The sequence below is a fragment of the Merops nubicus genome, unplaced genomic scaffold (assembly GCF_000691845.1).
Source record: "Merops nubicus isolate BGI_N331 unplaced genomic scaffold, ASM69184v1 scaffold14307, whole genome shotgun sequence".
In the NCBI taxonomy this organism is placed as follows: Eukaryota; Metazoa; Chordata; class Aves; order Coraciiformes; family Meropidae; genus Merops; species Merops nubicus.
Window position 1 is genome coordinate 1 of NW_008621199.1, and position 19020 is coordinate 19020.

At 38.7% G+C, this 19020-nt stretch overlaps 1 protein-coding gene across 1 annotated transcript; it reads right to left on the reverse strand.

Annotated features, from left to right (window-relative positions):
* Positions 1–3234: 3234 nt before the first annotated feature.
* Positions 3235–18734, reverse strand: ELOVL7 (ELOVL fatty acid elongase 7). The gene is made up of 7 exons (XM_008944391.1): positions 18504–18734; positions 15992–16182; positions 13578–13658; positions 13112–13168; positions 11285–11390; positions 4641–4777; positions 3235–3438 (listed from the first exon to the last, which is right to left on the reverse strand). Exons 1-7 carry the CDS (start codon positions 18565–18567, stop codon positions 3235–3237), a joined length of 840 nt encoding a protein of 279 aa, XP_008942639.1. The 5' UTR covers positions 18568–18734.
* Positions 18735–19020: the final 286 nt, after the last annotated feature.

Genomic DNA, 19020 nt, shown 5'->3' on the forward strand with positions numbered 1-19020 from the left:
CTGGGCAACCCATTCCAGGGTCTCAAGCTAAAGGATTTTTAAAACGAAATTTAATTCCCTGTGGTTGGTTGTAGTCCCTCAGTCAGTTCGGTGGTGATCCGGGACAGGCACCCAGGCTTAGAATTGCAAGCAGAGAAACCACATCAACCAAATATTGTCTGGTGAATTAACACTTTGATAAAGAGTATGCAGGTTTTTTTCCACCAAAAACACACACCACAACAACAAAAAACCATTCTCAAAAAAAAATAAACAAATCAACCAAACAAAAAGCAACAAACGACACACCAACCCAAACCACAAACAGGCTGCAAACACCATGTATAGGAGGCCAGGTTTATTAATATTTTATACTGTTGCCATTAGCATTGTTACACTGTATGCAACCCCTTAGCCTACATCCATAGAACTCACTGAAACAATGCATTCCCTTTCTCCAAATGCTTCATAAACCACAGAAAACTAAGGCAGTGTGCAAGAACTTATCCAGTAGGAATTTGATTCGCCCCTCTACTCTGCTCTTGTGAGACCCCACCTGGAGTACTCTGCCCACCTCTGGAGCCCCCAACAGAAGGAGGACATGAACCTTTTGGAGCAGTCCCAGAGGGCCATGAAGATGATCAGAGGGCTGGAACACCTCTCCTATGACGACAGGCTGAGAGATGATCTTTAAGATCCCTTCCAACACAAACCACTCTATGATCCTATGAAATGGCACCTGCTGACAGCCCAGTGAACAATTAGCATCTCCAGTTTCTGCTCCCACTTATTAATTCTTATTCTCAGACAGACTCTGGTAGCAGTTGGCTACTGCACAACTGATGGACTGGGAAGCATTTCCTGGCTCCTTTCTCTTCAGCATGTGTCCATGTACAGAGCTGCTTAGTTTTGACCATGTATACTCTGAGCTCCTATTTAAACCGAAGTAAGTTTGAAGAGTCAGTTGCAGATCTAGGCCCAAACCAATAAACAAGTACCTGGCCTCTCATACTCAGCTGCAGGATGTTTATTCGTGGTGCAGTGGAGGAGGGGAATAAGAGCAAGACTGGAGACCAGAACCAGTCGTGCCCTGTCAGCACAGGAGTCACCTCCAACACCGGAATGCTTGCTTCCATCCAGAAGAAGCAGAAAATAGCATCACCAAGCCTACACAACAGAATAGCTATTACAGCGTTTCCCTGAAATATGTCTGCATTTCCCAAATGCATTTGAACCTGCACACTCAAGAAGGCCTAAACAAACTGAACTGTCTCACTTTCTTCATCAGTATTTTAAAAATTATTATATAAAAAATAGATACCATACGAGCTTTAAAAATAAATCGAAGGCAAATCCCTTTCAGCTCTACCAAGAAACAGCGATAGGTCTCTGTCCTTAGGAGATGACCTTCTACTTTGGAAGGCAAAAGCATAGACCCAGGCTGGAGGCTAGCAGGATTTAAGACTTAAGAGTCTGTGATTGCATTTCTCACTGAAAACCCACAGCCCTAATTAGCTGGCTCTGAGGATTCTAGAATCAAGCATCTAGAATTCAGAGGCTGCAATACATGCACCTCAAGCCATCCAAGTCCTTCCTGGGATGTAATTTCAATCTTCCATGACAGTTGATAGCTACAGGGATTAAACAGTCAAAAGATAAAACATAAATTATTTTTTAATTTGATTCATAAGAAATCATTTGCAAATCATGTCCAAGATAATATTTTAATTCTTTTAGCATTAACAATGCACCATGAGTGTCAGTATCCCCATAAAAGTATTAATGTAACAAAACTTACTTTCTTGGAATTGTACAACAGGGAGACAACCAAAACCTGTCCCAAAGCTCTGGGTATTTGAAAATCCCACAGATCAGATCAAAGTACAAAGCAAATACAGCAAGCTTCTTTTCTGTTAGTAGTGAACAGTAACAAAAAAACAGTATTTTTAAAAGGTGACATTAAACACCTTATATTCGTCATTAACAGGTCTGTTGCGTGCAGCAATTCCATAATAAACTCACACAGCACAAATGCAACTTGCATACAGATACCTAGGTCCTTAAATTTCCACGTGTGTGATCCTAACAATCTGCCTGACCATGGAAAAGAGCATACTGGTTAATTCTACACTGCCTGCCCACCAGCAGCTCAGGGAATGGCACATGTCTTTTTGCCCAGTTCCAGACAATACCTGGTGCTATTAATGGAGAAACTTTGACCTTGAGTTGTCAAAACCAAACAATAATCATCATGAAAAAAGCAAATTCTTGCTAGGCATGTATTTCAACAGCTAATGGAAATAGAAGAAAACAGAGCATAGTACTATCATGCTAAGTGATATTTAGGCTTCAGTAAAAAATAATAAAAAACTTATTTGAGAACTATGATTTTGGCTATCAAATTGGATTTACACACAGAGACCAACAGTGTAATCTACCAATATCAAAACATATCCACAGGTACGTGAATAGTAAGTATATTAGGCTACTTTGGTGAACAAATCAGTAAGATATTGTGAACATTATGCTACAAGACAGTTCAGACAATCCTCAGATTATTAGGTTTCTGTCTGATATTTAGAATTATGTTCAAGTGAGCAAAACATGAAATGAATTGTTATTTTAGTAAGAGGCAGTATATCTAAAAATCAATGATCTTCAAACACCTTGACAGATTAATATACATTCCTTTCTTTAAAGTAATGCAGTTTGCAAACCTATGTAACAACATTTATGTATTAACTATATTAATACCAAGCTTTAGATTCTATAAACAGTACATACTGAAGCTTCATTGTTTTAATAAAATGCAGCTAACGGTCTCAGCAACTTATAACATTTAAGATTAAGTAATTTTATCCCCTCAGTGTCAAAGTACTCAGTACTCATCGTATACATTTTAATTTTCCTAATGCATATATTTATTTTCATGCATCTTCTAGAGATAATCTATCCACTGCTTTCTTACAGGATAAACATGAATCAATTGATGAAAAAATGCCCTTTCTTCTTAGTGTTTTGTTTTGGTTTGTTTTTTTTTTTCTCTTCAATCTGAGATCCACAATACACCCTCCAGCCCTCAAATTCTGAATCCCAAATAACTTAACAGTAAAAATAGAAATTCTGTTTTGGAAGAAAACATACAAAATATACACCATGTAGTACATGCACCTAAATTTCTTGATTGTCAAGTTGTAGTGCAGTTTTCCACTTTGACATACACAACTTTTTTGGTTTTAGAGACAATAGGTTATTTCAATCGTCTTTGCTGGTTCCATTTTTTGCCATCTTTGGTAGCCTTTGTCCTTTTATGTAAGCGTTGTACCAGAAGTGGAGAAACAAGGCTAAAAATATAAAGCCATATAGCCAAATAATAAACATAAAGACTGGATACTGGTATTGACAATCATCCATCATGTAGATTTGTTCTATATGGACTGTAATTATAATAAACTGGACCTGGAGAAAAAAGGTGAAGAAATACTTTAAATAATGGCAAACAGTACAGACGTTTAAGAGAAGTTAGCATGACTTGCATGCAGAAAAACCAGAAAGTGTGGTGAGCGTTTTAAAGTGACAGAGATGCACCTGTGAAGTCCCTTTGCCAGAACATTACTCCACTGAAAAACACTTTTGCAGAGTAAAGAGAGAGAAGTTCTGGGACCATACTAGGAGAATAGGACTCTCTTTTGGGCAGTTCAGAGAATAAAAAAAGGAGGCAGATAGCGTTTGACCAGTGACAAATATGGGGCTCCTTTAGAAAAAAATAGCTTTTAAAAAAAAACCCAAAAGGCAACCATTATAAGATTAGTGAACATGAATTCTCACCTTCCCCACTAACCTGTGATACAAAGGTCCACAGGTCCCTAAAACAAATTTAACTGAGGATTTAAAAAAAAAAAAAAAAAAAAAAAAAAAAAATGAATTCCACATTAACTCAAAGTTAATAATCCACTGGAAATGCCTCCAAGAGAAAAAGACTTTCACTTATAAATATTCAAGCTAAATTGCTCACAGTTACACATGCTTAAATGAACTATTTAACATTAGACCTGGTGCAAGCAAATAGCCATATCTCCTTTCCCTCCTCCATCAGCATCCTTGCTTAGGCCAAACTAATTGTTTAGCCAGAATGTGAATTTTTAAAATTGGGCTATTAAAAAAACCAGGCATGAAATACATCCTTTCAAAAGTGATCTAATACTTATAAAATACTTAATGTAATTACCCCAAAAGTGTTTCTTAATGCTCTGAGTTTGAAGGAGGTAAATCCTCTAAACAAAGAAAATATTTTTCCCCCTTCCTCACTATTAGTCACATGTATATTCTGCATATTAACTATGTTTCCTTGGTGTAAACTTACATTCTAGTTACTTATATACAGGCAATTAGTTTTGTAAATATATTTACCAAGTACTGCATAACTAAATACCTCATGTTTGTAAATCTGGGATCATAGTGAACACTGAAGTCAGCAGATTTAAGTATAAACTGCAGGGAGCTCACAGCTTTTGTTTTACTCAATTAGAATGTGAGCAAACCATCGACAAACTGCAAACTGCACACATGAATCTCACTAAAAGTACAAGTGTGCTGCATCAACTCTGTGTTAGCCACAATCAGCTTTCTGAGAGGTATTTATGTCAAACGAAGTTACTCACAAGTTGTATAGCTGTCATGTATTTTTTCCACCACAAATATTTATAATAGGCTGGTCCCAAAGAACAGATTCCGTAATAAGTGTACATGACAACATGGACAATAGAGTTCAGCATAGCATGAAATGTTCCTAAACCACCTGTAGAAAAACAAAACATTTTATTGATCAGGTATTTAAATAGCCACCTCACATCCTACTAGTTAGTTCTGAGTTGGGGTAGGGAGAAAATAAACCACAACCAACCAACAAAAAAAAAACCAACCAAACAAACAAAAAAAAACCCACCCAACAATCTACATACCAACAAACCTACAGACTCTGATTAACCCTCAAGGTATTTAACCTGGATCGGGTTGACACCAATTCCGTTGGATCGTATTAATTTCCTTTCTCAGGAAAGGGTTTCCTAAACATTTCCAAAAGAGCAATAAAATCTAACTGATCTAATTATCTGTAAAAGCTTTTAGTGGGATTGTTTTTTCTTTGGGTTTTTCTTGGGTGTTGGGGTTTTGTTTGTTTGTTTCATTAAAACTTGTATGTGATTGAGACACACAGAATTTAGTAGAAACTGTTTCTCCTGGTATACACCTCTTTTCTAGACATTACAATGAACTTTGCAAAGTTCTGGAGGATAAGAAGTAATTCTCTCCCTTATAGAGATTTCTTAATTCCCAGGGAAAGAATCGCACAGATTCCAAAAACTTACTTTCTGAAACTAAGTGAACAATGGCTCTGTTGAGACCCTCATCTCAAAGCATACTTAGGGTGAAAAGGAAACCTAAGGCCAAGTAGGCCCCTCTGGGGCATACTCATGGCTGAAACTGACAAGATATGAACAATTCACAAAACAAGTAAGGAAGCACTTCCTTTTCCATTGGGTCAGCTGTGGACATGGGTGATCCTGCTTAAAAGTGTTTTTATTTCAATGAACACAAGAAATTACAGATAAAAATGATCCAAGAAGCAGCAAAGTACTTTTAGGAGAAATACAAACATGGAAATACTGAGCCTCAAGAGGAAAAGAAGATTGCATAAAAGCAGATATTTAGTAAGGAAAAAAAGCCAAGTTTCCATTAAGATTATCACTGTGCAGACTGAAGAGGAAAAAAAGGTCATAGCAGGTAACATCTCAGAGCCAAGTAAGGCAGCCAGATTGGGTCCCTGTATAACAGCTACTGCAATCAAGGAAAAGTGATGGGTGACAGCAGTTGGTGACTCTTCTGAGAGGTACAGAGGCACGGATTTGCCAACCTGATCCACCTATCCAGAAAAGTCTGCTGCTTAGTAAGGTCTCCTATCAGGATATCACTAAGAGACTACTAAACCCTGTATGTTCCACCAACCACTATCCACTGCTGTTTCATGTGGGCATCAGTGATACAGCCCAGAGCAACCTGGAGCATCAAGAGGCACTACAGATGAAGTGAAGGACTGCAGTGAATGACTATGGGGCACAGGTGGTCTTCTCATCAATGCTCCCAATCAGAGATAAGGGTCTTGAAAGGGCCCATTGAATTAGGAAAATCCATAAATGGTTACAAGAGTGGTGCCACAGCCAGGGATTTAGCTACTTGGTCCACAGGACTCACTTTAGGAACTTGGTCTCCTGGAGGCTGATGGAGTCCATCTTTCAGAAAATGGGAAAAGCATCTTAGGCCACAGGCTTGCCAATTTAGTAAAGAGGGCTTTAAACCAGAGTTGCCAAGTGTCATAGTTACAGGGCCTGGGATCAGTTTATCACTATGTGGGTACAAACAAAAACTGTGTATTCTATACCCTGTATGTCATTGCTCATGGGCTGCTAACAAATAATTGGTAGCAGCTGCCCAGGACAGACCTCACACCCCAGGCTACAACAGAAAAGGAAAGAGATCAGGGGAGATGTTAACACCTTCACATCCATCAGGAGGATTCCACCCTGTTAATGGGCCCATCCATGCCTCGCCCCATGACTCATAGAGAACTCCCTTGGGAGCTATCTCCATTTAATGGGAAAGCAAGGACTCACTGCATGACTCTTAGAATGACATCAGCCCATTGTGAGATGCTCCAGCCAGGGGGAGGAGCCAAGTGCTGCTGGGGTTCGGGACAGCACAAGGGGCCTTTACCCACTGGATTTGAGGGCTGGAGCAGCTCTCCTATGAGGACAGACTGAGAGAGTTGGGGCTGTTCAGTCTGGAGAAGAGAAGGCTCTGAGGTGACCTTCTTGTGGCCTTCCAGTATCTTAGAGGGGCCTACAAGAAAGCCGGGGAGGGACTTTTTAGGCTATCAGGTAACGAGAGGACTAGGGGGAATGGGGCAAAGCTGGAAGTGGGCAGATTCAGGCTGGATGTGAGGAAGAAGTTCTTCCCCATGAGAGTGGTGAGACCCTGGAATGGGTTGCCTAGGGACGTGGTTGAGGCCCCATCCCTGGGGGTCTTTAAGGCCAGGCTGGATGAGGCTCTGGGCAGCCTGATCTAGTGGGAGGTGTCCCTGCTCATGGCAGAGGGGTTGGACCTGCATGATCCTTGTGGTTCCTTCCAAACCTGACAGATTCTGATTCTGTTTTAGCAGAGGACTTAGTAGTGTTGGCTTAATGGTTGGACTTGATGATCTTAAAGGTCTCTTCCAGCCTAAAGAATTCTATGATTTCCAGAGGACATGAGCTACCAGACCTTTCTATGGGATCACTTCAACAAGACTACTTCATCTGGACTGCTATCACCATCCTAACTAACAGAGTGTCACGTTGTATTCTGACTCTGTCAGTCATTCTTTCTGTACTATTGCATTTCTTTTTTTTTTTTTTTTTTTCCCCCCCTATTAAATTGTATTTCTGACTTGGAGTCTCTCACTGGTTTGCTTTCAAACCATTACACCAGGGCAGGAGACCCTCAATCCATCTCACTTTAAGGCCAGTGTTAGGAACAGACACTCTGAGCCTGAAGGACAAGATAATGGAATTCCAGCCAGTAAGTCAGCTTCCTTGGGGGCCCAGCTTAAATGCCTCTGTGCAACTGCCTGGGGCATGGGGAACAAACAAGAAGTCACAGATGTGTGTACACCTACCAGGCTATGATATTGTTGGCATCACTGAGATGTGGTGGGATGGCTCTTATGATTGCAGCATGGGAATCAAAGGATACAAACTTTTTAAGAAAGACAGGGAAGGGGGAAGAGGAGGAGATGTCACCCTCTGCACTGATAGTAAGCTGGAGTCCATGGAGTTTGGCCTGGGAATGGAGGAGGAGCTGACTGAGAGCTTACAGGTCAGGCTTAAAGGGAAGACGGGGAAGGTGAAATCATAGTGGGGGTTTGCTACAGATGACCTGACCACGTAGACCAAGCAGATGAAGCCCTCTAGAGACAGATAGGAGCAGCTTCATTTTCACAAACTCTGGTACTCATGGGGGACTTAAACCACACTGATAGCTGTTGGATGGACAGCACAGTAGAACACCAGCAATCCAGGAGGTTCCTGGAATGCATTAGTGACAACTTTCTTTTCCAAGTGTGATAGCAACTGAGAAAAGGTGCTATGCTGTACCTTGTTCTCACCAATAAGGAGGAGCTAGTGGCCAGCATGAAGCTCAAGGGTAGCCTTGGCTGCACTGACCATGAAATGGTGGAACTCTAAATCCTTAGAGCAACAAGGAAGATTCTAAATCCTGGATTCTAAATCGGAATGATATGCATTAGATGGATGGACCACTTAGTGGATAAAAAATGGGCTGGACGGCTGCACTGAAAGAATTGCGGTCAACAGCTAAATATCTGAGTGGAGACCAGTAATGAGTGGTGTTCTTCAAGGACTGGTACTGGGACCAGTGCTGTTTAACATCTTTGTCATGGACAGAGACAATGGGTTTGAGTGCACCATCAGCATTTTTGCAGATGACATCAAGCTGTGTGGTGTAGCCAACACGCTGGAAGGAAGGGATACCATCCAGAGGGACCTTGACAGGTTGAGAGATGGGCCAGTGCAAACTCCATGAAGTCTAACAAGGCCAAACGCAAGGTCTTGCACTTGTATTGGGGCAATCCAAAGTACAAACACAGGCTTGCCAGAGTATGCATTGAGAGCAGACCTGAGGAGAAAGACTTGGGGATACTGGTGGATGAAACACTGGACATGAGCTGGCAATGTGTTCTTACAGCCCAGATGACCAAGCTGCATCCTGTGCTGCATCAAGAGCATGGCCAGCAGACCAAGGGAGGTGATTCTCCCTCTCTTCTCCACCTTCATGAGACCCTAGCTGGAGTCCCACATTCAGATTTGGAGTCCCCAGCACAAGAAGGACATCGACCTGTTCAAATAGGTTCAGAGGAAGGCCACCAAGATGATCAGAGAGCTGAAACACCTATGAGGACAGGCTGAGACAGCTGGGGTTGTTCAGGCTGGAGAAGAGAAGGCTCTGGGGAGACCTTACTGTGGCTTTCCAGTAACTGAAGGAGGCCTACAAGAAAGCTGAAGAAAGGACTTTTTACAAAGGCTTGTATTAATTGGAAAAGGGCAGATTAAGATTAGATGTAAGGAGGAAGTTTTCCATGATGAGGGTGGTGACACACTGGAAGAGGTTGCCCAGGGAAGCTGTGGCTATGCCTTCACTGGAGGTGTTCAAGACCAGGTTGGATGGGGCTTTGAGCAACCTGATCTAGCGGAAGGTGTCTCTGCCCACGGCAAAGGATTTAGAACTAGGTGCTCTTTAAGGTCCATTCCAAAGGATGCATGCTATGCTTCTACAATAAGTTAAAATCAAAACATTTTTTGATTTTAGTGCCCCACACTATTCTTCCAGCTTGATACATTGTAACTTTTTAAGCTGTGATTGCAAGCTTTCTTTGAAACTTAGCTATTTTTATTTTTAAAAATATTTTAGTGTTCTTGCAGTTCAAACATACATGCTTTTTTTTGGCTTGCACACTGAAAAATCAGACAAAAAAATAAAGTGGAGAAAAAAAACCAACCTAATCAACAGTGTAAAAGCATTGTCCGAAAAGCAACACCATACATAAGAAAAATTTTACATTTCCCTGTTTATATCAGATCAGAGAATTGGCATCGACTTTCAAACCTGTTCTATTTCTACAAACAGGGTGAAAATTTGACCAATGCCACTAAGAAGGACAAACAGTGATGAACTGAATACAAAGTAATTACCAGCAGGAGTGAAGTTCTTGGAAAAAAATTCAAGTTATCAAACAGAACAATATTTGGAAAGATTAGTACGAAGATAAGCAACAGAGTTGCAGAAATAAACACAGCTCTGCATGAATAGAAGGAACTATTTTTAGCAGAGGAGAAAACAGCTCCTGCACACTCTGCTGAAACTGCTTGTCAAATTATAGGATGGGAAATTTGAATCTGATGCAAAATCAGAAGCATGTACCTTGTACAGCGATTTGATGTCCAGATAAAAAGCAGAAACACCTATAAATGGAAACTTTTCAAGGTTGAAGAAGAGGGACTGATACTTATTGGGTTTTAGTGGTGTTTTTTGGTGTTTTTGTTTTTGTTTTTTTTTCCCCCCAAAGCTATAAATACACTGAACAGTATGCTGAGAAAACAATTCACAATTTCTTCATTTAACTTAAAATACCAGTTACTCAAAAACATTTGAGAAAGACATGATCAAGCCACTAATAATAAAAACTTAACAAATACAACAGGAATATCATTTTATACACTAGAAAAATCTGCACACTGGACTTGTTCAAACAAGACCCCATCTATAGATTTTCTGGACTGCTTCCACGTCTTATTTTCACATTCATAAAACAGGCACTAGCAGATCAGATTTAATAAGCAAGGGTTCTCCTCATCAATTTGTCACTGATTTTCTGGAGGAAAAACATGCCAGTGAACATGGATGAGTGAAGAAATATATACAAACCCCCCTGTTTCTCGGCAGAAACTCCTAAAAAAACCCACACCTTCCTAGAGATGGACTAGTAAATGAGTCTATTTCTCCACTCTGTGCTTATCAGGCTATTCCCATGGCAAGCTGTATTTATTAGTGGTAATAATACAGCATAGGAAGATACACGCGTAGATGCACGAAGCAGGAGAGGAGAAAGTGAAGGTAAGCTAGAAGTGGATGAAGACTTCAAATTCACTAAAATTCAGATGAGTTTATGTAATAAATTAGGTCCAAAAAACATTTATGTAGTTTTGTGAAAGCCAAAGTATTTGACGTAAAGAAATCCAAATTATGTTACTTGAAGCCAGTAAAAATAACTGTAACAAAGCCTGAATAATTTCTTAAACAGACAAAAAAGAGAACAGTCTTCTCCAACTCAGTTCTTAAACTTCAGGACAAAAGGTTTTGAAGTAGTTTCAACAGAATTATTTGCCTCATACACCTCCCTTAACACTTCTGTAGTCACATCTCTTTTTCAAGTAACAATGCCCTTTGATTTTAGACATCTCTCTCCTCCGCACCTTTTCCCCCCCTCTATGAGAAATCAACACTGCACAAAATGCTGACAGAAAGGAAAAATTATTCCCCTCCCATTATAATAATTATGGTGATCTCAGACATTCCATGAAATTTGTGAAATGAAATTTAAAGCATTGATGTCTGCAATGATGTTTTTCATCTTTGCCTACCGTAGTTCACTTTTACTACCAGAAGACACATAAAACTTAAACTCTCTTTCCACTACCTGCAGCAAATTTGACTCCAAACCACCAGGTCCATGGCACGATGGAATGATGAAAGACATGCAGGAATGTAATTTGGTTGCTTTTCTTACGTAGCACAAAAAATATCTGAAACAGATTTTTAATGAACACAGTGTTACAGGAGATAATCAAGCTAAACACACTTACAGAAAACTGGATGCATCAGTACTGGTTGCTCACTACTGTACATTTAAAATTTCTTCACAGTTGCAGTCTTGGAATAGGAAGGGAAACTGAGGCTCTGGATTTGCAGACTACTTTTCAAAAACAAACTTCGGAACATTTTTTTTTGCCTTTTTTTTTTTTTTAAAATTTGAAAGCAAATGTCCACAGTTGAGCCAACACCTATGTGTGCCACAGACAGTGTAAGATGGACTTGCTTGGACTGAGAAGTAACTAGAAGCATCAGTTTTTAAGTACACTGAACTACTAATACAAGACCATTCAAGAAAATTAGCCAAAGGGCTGGCAATAGATAGAGACAGCAGAAATATACTAAGTTAGAGAATTAGCACTTTATTATGAACACTGACTTCGCTACCCATGGCAAAAAGGCAAAACTGGAGAGGATATATGGATGTATTAATATTGATGGGCCACATTTTAAAGGACAGACATTAAGGGAAGTGTTATGGGAAAACAGAACAAAGAAAAGTGTGTAAGGAGAAGTCAGGTCATGCAAAAGCAGTATCAGACAGCAAGCAAATGAATTGAATAAGAGAAGTCTGGTTTGCCAGGGAAAACATTTGAAAACGGGTGACTTAAATATAGCCAAAAAACTACTTCTGCAATAAAACCAAAAAGCTGCTGAGAAGCAGGTACTTGATTGGGTGGATTCAAAGAGAATTTTTTTTTTTTAAAAAAAAAAAAAAAATTTCAGGCCCAGGGCTAGTTAAAGAGAAGCAGTCTAACCAGTGGGTATACTACAGCAAATAGAGAACTAAACTTGTCAGGCTTTTCAAGTTTTAGCATTCCTGGCCATTCCATTACCCTTCTGCTTGGCTCAGTCAGTAAGATCTTGCAGTGTTGAATCATGAGTATTTGCAGATGAAAGTCAGACGGATAACTTTGCTCGAAGGGTGTATGTAGAACGTCCAAACTGCTCATGAGTCAGCTCCTCAATCACCACTATTGTGACCCACACAGCAGTGTACAAAGACATTGCAGCTGATTCCAGCACTCAGGAACTGGTTTGAAAATAGCTAAACAACCCTACTAGGTGTCAGTTTTGAGAAGAGGGGAAGGCAGATAGCTGCTGGCAGTGATCAAGGTCTGCATTCTGCTTCAGCGCATTGCTGCTCAGACTCTCTTTGAAGCAGGTCAGAGTGCCAGCCCAATACCAAACTCATCTATAGTCATGACTGCCAAAGCAGAACAGGTAGGCATGGAAACTTATGTTGTATTCAGAGTTGCTGAGGCAAATGCACAATGTGGAAGATAAAATCTGAATATGACATGGAAAAAAAATCAAGCATGATCAACGCTATTTTTTATCTTCAGTATTGAGACAACCATCGCTATAGCACAACAGGTTTGTATAGCCAGCTGTTAAACAGACAAGTTATGAGGGCTTCCTAAATGTTTAAAGGTGTGTTCCCTCATTAACATTTTTCCTGGTAATGAAGGAATGACAGTGCAATGGCACAGCAGATGAGAATAGATAATAAGAGTAAACACATTGATGGTATTCCCGTAATTGAAAACTGGAGGGATAAAAAAGCCATTTATGCCCCCAGCTCTCATAGCACCATTTTTTCAATGAAAAAAAGAAATATCACTACTTCTTTTATTAGGCTACAAATACTTACAGTGTCTAATAATTCAATGAACTTGGAAAAGTAGAAAATCCAACAAACTCGTACCATCTGCAAGAGTAAAAACCAGAAATTGTCAGTCATAGTAATCCATAAAACTGAGCAGCTGCAGGAAAAATAAGCAGCTATAAAAAGGGAAGTATTGGGATGAGAAAGCGGCATCAAAAGTCAGCAAAAATATTTAAAAGTAAAGTTTGTTTTGTATTTCTTTAAAAACACAGAATACTTTAATCCTGAAGGAATTCTAAAACCAGGAAGAAAAAGCCAACAAATACGCTGGCTCTTTCTTTCTCCCGAAACAATCAGCCCCTCCAGTTAACTCACATGGTCTACATTATGCAAGAGGGCATTTCTGTTTAGTGCATTGCACACTACAACAGTGTATTTGGGTGTTCAAAAAGCATTTCTAAAAATAAAGCCAGTGTAGCATAACAATTCAACTTTGTGTTTGGCAACTTACTCTTAGAGCTGTAGGTGACCTTGAGTAGTCAACGATATCACACCGGAATGAGTATTCTGTGGCCCAACCAGACATAAGAAACTGAAGGAAACAAAATGGAAAAGGCCAAGATTTACTTTATGTCATTTGAAAAATTTGTTAATTTCAGATTGCTTTTGCAATCAGTAAGCAGGAGGAGAAAACAATATTAAAAACTTATTGAATCAGCAACCTTGTCAATCATCTACTTCTGTGTGGGCTAAGAACCGTAAAATCTGTTGTTGCTGTAGCAGACAAATTAATTTCTAATTCCACACTTTTAGACAAAAACTTTCTTCCTACCCATTATTTCAGCATTAGTAACCAAAAAGGTTTTGAAAGGTTTTTTTGCAGCTATTTCTCCTATGTTAAAAAGGCAATTTAATGTGTAAATTGGACCACATAAACGAAACAAACTTTTTTTAAAATTGCTATCACAGCCAACCATCTTAATACTGAGGAGAAAACAGCACAGCATCTTAATACAGCATAACAGAAAAACAGTTTGTTAAAGACAAAGAATGAATCAATATGCACTATATTTTTAATATCACAGTTTCTAAAATTTTGCTGAGCTGTATTACATGATCAATTAGTCTTTCACTGATAGAAGTAACAAGAAACTAGAGTTTTACAGTCCATAAAACATGTATGACCAAAGGATTGTATGTAACAAATACAATTTAATCTTTTCTCTAGGAATATAATAAAGTTAGGACAAGAGCAACATTGTTAACATCACACTTGGTTCATTCCACTGCCAGCAACTAGGACTACTGTATCTTATATCTGTTTATAAAGTGCTTCTCATCCATTGATCATCGTCATCATCATCCACTTATTCACAATAGGAGATTTAGCTCTCTTAACAGATGGAGGATTTTAGTCTGTTTAACTTCCTAAAACAATCAGTTTCTTAAATAAAATAAAATTTGAAATATCACCAAGACAGCACTCACCAAATGGCTTGGTTCCAAAGAGGGAAAGAATCAGCCTTTTGCTGAGCATAAGACAATAGCAGAAATTTAATCTGTTACACTACATCCATGCATTCTTTCATGAAACTATAACATGGAAGTCTTGACAACAGATCAACTAAATGTCAGACACTAACAGAATTTTTTTTTTTTTTTTTTTTTTTTTGTTCCTAAGGGTTACAACTGAAAAACAAACCTGGCATCAAATCACAACAGGATGTTTGACAAATTTTCAAAACAAAGTCTAGATAGCAAGCATGTACATCTTGCCCACTGCTTTCCACACAACAGTCATGACAAAGTAGCTGCTGCTGCACTACCTACAGAGTGCTGTGAAAAGAAATGTTAAGCAGTTCACTGTAAGTCATAATAAAATTTATGCAAATCAAGCTATCAGTACGGCTCAACTTTTCATTACCAGTTTGCCAAATCTGAAATAGCCTCTTAAGCAGACTTAACAAAAAAGTCAGTACTAGCATAGTGATGCTCCACCAAGCAAATGTATAAGCCTATCATACACACAATACTACTGTTATATAGCTACACTTTAGAAAAAAAATAAAAACTCCACACCAAACCAACCATTAAAAACACCAACACCCAGAAAAACAAACAAAACCCAAAAAAACCACACCCCCCCCCAAAAAAAGCCCCAAACCAACAACAAACCAACCAACAAAACCAAAATAAAAACCCTCAGACATTAGCTATGTTAAAGTTTAGGGTTCTAAATGAAAGCTTCTACATAGTCTACACCATTCATGGTTAAGGATTTTTAGGTCATCCAAACCATAATGCTATAAAACTTGCCAGGCTTTCCAGTCTTAAGTCTAACATTTGCTTAAGCTATGAACCAAAGCAACAGCTCCACGTTCCTTCTGAGGTTTGCTGTTCTGTGGTTGGGGTGGTGGGAATCAATGCTAAAGATTTTCATGGTTTGGTTTTTGCACTTGGGTGTTGTTTTGATGTTGTTGGTTGTTTTTTTAATATTTAAACAATGCAGATCCCCAAATCAAATTTTGTTAACTTCTGTCATTTAAAAAGGTAGATCTAACTGAAGACTATTCCATAGTAAATATACTCTATACAGTGTTTGAAGCATCAGTGTTGACTATAATCTAGTAGGGTAAAAACAATTAAAACAGATTGAAAAAAATAGTTTGCTTTACCTGCTACAGCCTAGGGAAATTAAAAATTACAAATCCTCATGAAGTATTTAAGTTCTCCATAATGACACAAAATAATCTGCAGTCTTTCTAAGAATGACTTATTCCCTTTATTTCAAGTATCAATTCAGTTAGTTTAGCATACTACTTGGAGGAATATAATTGCAGAATGGGAATTATATTAATAAATTTATTAAAAGTTAGTAGTTAGACACAGAAATATAAACACATCACAAATAAAAGTAGTACTTACTTCATAAGTCATATATAAGGAGAGGGCTACCATACTAAAATTGTATAATACCATTATCTGCCTGAGTTCAAAAGGTTTTTTATTTTCCATGAGTTTGGGTCCCAAGGAAGTGGCAAAATAAATGTAGGTTCCAATGATAAAGGTTGTTGGAAAAGGTGACGACATGAGAGGCCAGCCTTCCAGTCTTGGATCTAGAGGGGGGGAATTAAAAAAAAAAAAAAAAAATCACATCTTGCCAATACTTAAACCCTACAATAGCTACAGAGAGGAATTTAGTTCCTAATGGTTTAAGTTTTGCTGTCATTGACCATGTTTCAGAGTCCATTCACCTCAAATCCATATCGACTGGATAATAAGTAGGATTGTTAACCTACAAGTACCTGTAGGATGTGACGCTTCTTCCACATCAATTCTTCACATGTAATGAAGAGCAGATACAGACTCATGAGTAATGCAGCTATCTATCTAGAGCTGTCCTGCATGAAAAGTCTGCATTTTCACACATGAACGAGGCTCAAAGGGCATCACAGGAGGACAATGCACAAGCAGATCACTAAGGCTGCATTTCCACCTGAGACTTCATTCTTCTGGAAAGGCAGAAACCTATCTTCACAAGTTTGAGTCAGGGACAGCAAGTAGCTCCACTTTTCAAGATCCTTGAGCTTTATAAGCAGTATGACTTTTGACATAGTAAATACAGGGATTTTAAAGACAGAAGGCTTTCTGTCCCATCAGTTGGTATTCATAGCTTAGAACTTGAACCTTGTGCCTACCCAGTGTAGACACATCAACACTTTCACAGCACCATAAAGGACACAATTTCATATTAAAAAATTCCAAATATTGAAAGTGTTGCGAGTTCCTCTTCAGTTATCCCAGACAGAAGTATCTCAGAGAGTCCTTGTCCTGTGCCTCTCCCCACAGCTGATGCTGGCAAGCTGAGCTTCACCAGGATTCCACTGCACCCTTCTATGGTTCATAAAGTCCCAGAGCTCACCAAAAACATCTATCCACAAGCAGAAATGACACGAACATAATATTTAAAAAAAAAAAAAAATATAAGCTGACTTTTGATTTATTTCTGAATGACCCCAAACTTCACTAGTGACTCAGGAAACTACTGCTTTCAGAGTCTGCTGCTGTATTTTGGGAGCAAAATTATACCACTGCATTTTTTTCTTAAGTCTTTAATTCATGGCCAAGTGTCAAGTCAGTGATTTTTAGCCCACAGCATTCAAGCAACCTCTCACCCATGAGACTCTATGTTGTTTACAGCAACTGGAAACTCTCAAACAGACTGAGGAAAGCACATTATAATGACGTCACAGGTTGTAATGTGCCTAGTGCTCCCATCCACAAACCAGCAAGGATTGTGAATGGCAGCACTAGGCATCTGTATGTGTTGCACCAGAAGAGAATCACCATCTCTTCATAGCTGACTTTTTTTTCTGCATCAACCCCTTGCATTCGTGCTACTGAAACTCTCCCACTGATCTTCCCAGCTTGATCCCGATGAAACCATGCCCTGCCACTAACCGTACGCTACAAGATGGCAAACACAATTTGGCAGGGAGACAAGGAGTTCAAATTCTGAAGTCACAAACAGGACAACAGAAATGTTTCATCCCAATCCTATTTATCCCACAAGTCATACTGAAACTCCCTTTTCATTTGCATGCTGTGGTTCTACAAAATAAAAGAAACGGTTCTTAGCTATATTGGAAAAGATAAATTAGTAATTTTATCAAACTAACTTTTTCTAATGTTTTCCTCAGGAATCAGTTAATCCCTGTCACTAGGTGCCTAGCACAGTGGGGAACACTCAGGAAACACTACTGTGACCGATGAGTCTTAACCCCAGACCTGAGATCTGTCATTTTTTGGTAAGCACAAAAACAATGTTAAAGCAAACTGTGTTTAGTATCTTCATACCAACTGCAACAAAAGACTGACATTCTTTTCAAAACAAAACTGTGACAGAGTTAATCGCTCTGAGGATTAATTTCGATGTACCATAACTTAACAGGGTTTTCATTTCTTTCACTTAGCAAAGGCAAAATCAATACCACCATGCACTTAGCTCAATTAACTAATGATACCATTGTTCAGTAAGGAGAAAGAGTTAAAGTTTTACATTCAGCAATTACATATTCAGGCAACTAGAGAACCCTTACACAAGAACTACTGTCCACACTTTTAGTCTGAGTGAAACAGAAACTGGCTGAGATTTACTGTTTGTGTTGTTTTGTTTTGTTTGTTTGTTTTTTTTCATTTTTTGTTTGTTTGTTTTTGTTTGTTTGTTTGTTTGGTTTTGTTTTGTTTTGTTTTTTTTAAATACAGAAACTAGTCTGTTCTTTATAGTTAAAAATATCAGTAGGTAACCTGGCAGGTCTTAGAAACTTTTACAGGAAGACAAAGCTACTTGAACTTGATAAACAGTACACCGAGAATAGCTACACATTGTTATTCAAAGTCATTGAAAGGTAATAAGTTTTACATTTAAATGACTCACCGGCATCTTTCATCCATTCATCGTACAGTAGTACAGCCTTTGATGTCAGATTGCTAAAGGCCATTTTCACTTGATTAAGATTTTATGATACTGCCTGCAGGAAAACAAATTAAAACAGAAATATGGAATTTTGCAATAAATAAAATAAGGGTCAGTAAAGTGTTTTGGAAGAGATTCTCAAGAAACAGAATGGAAAAAAATAGAGCGGGCTAACAGAGTACCACATGTGAAATACAGATCAGGGAACTTTAGCTGACCACATTGCACTATTCTTGGGCCTTATTTATAGCTGAGCTGTTACACACCATAATATGACTTTATAATCTCTACATACAAAACAAGGTGCTTCCATGCCATCACACATTATCTCAAGCAACCACACTGTACTTAACCATCACAGCTGGGGGCAGGAAAATAAGGAGAAGCTGCTTAAATTAATTTTTATTACCATCTCCACTTTAAGTCCAAGTCACTGATATGTGAAGGAGTTCACCTTTGCAACATTTACTACTGAAAC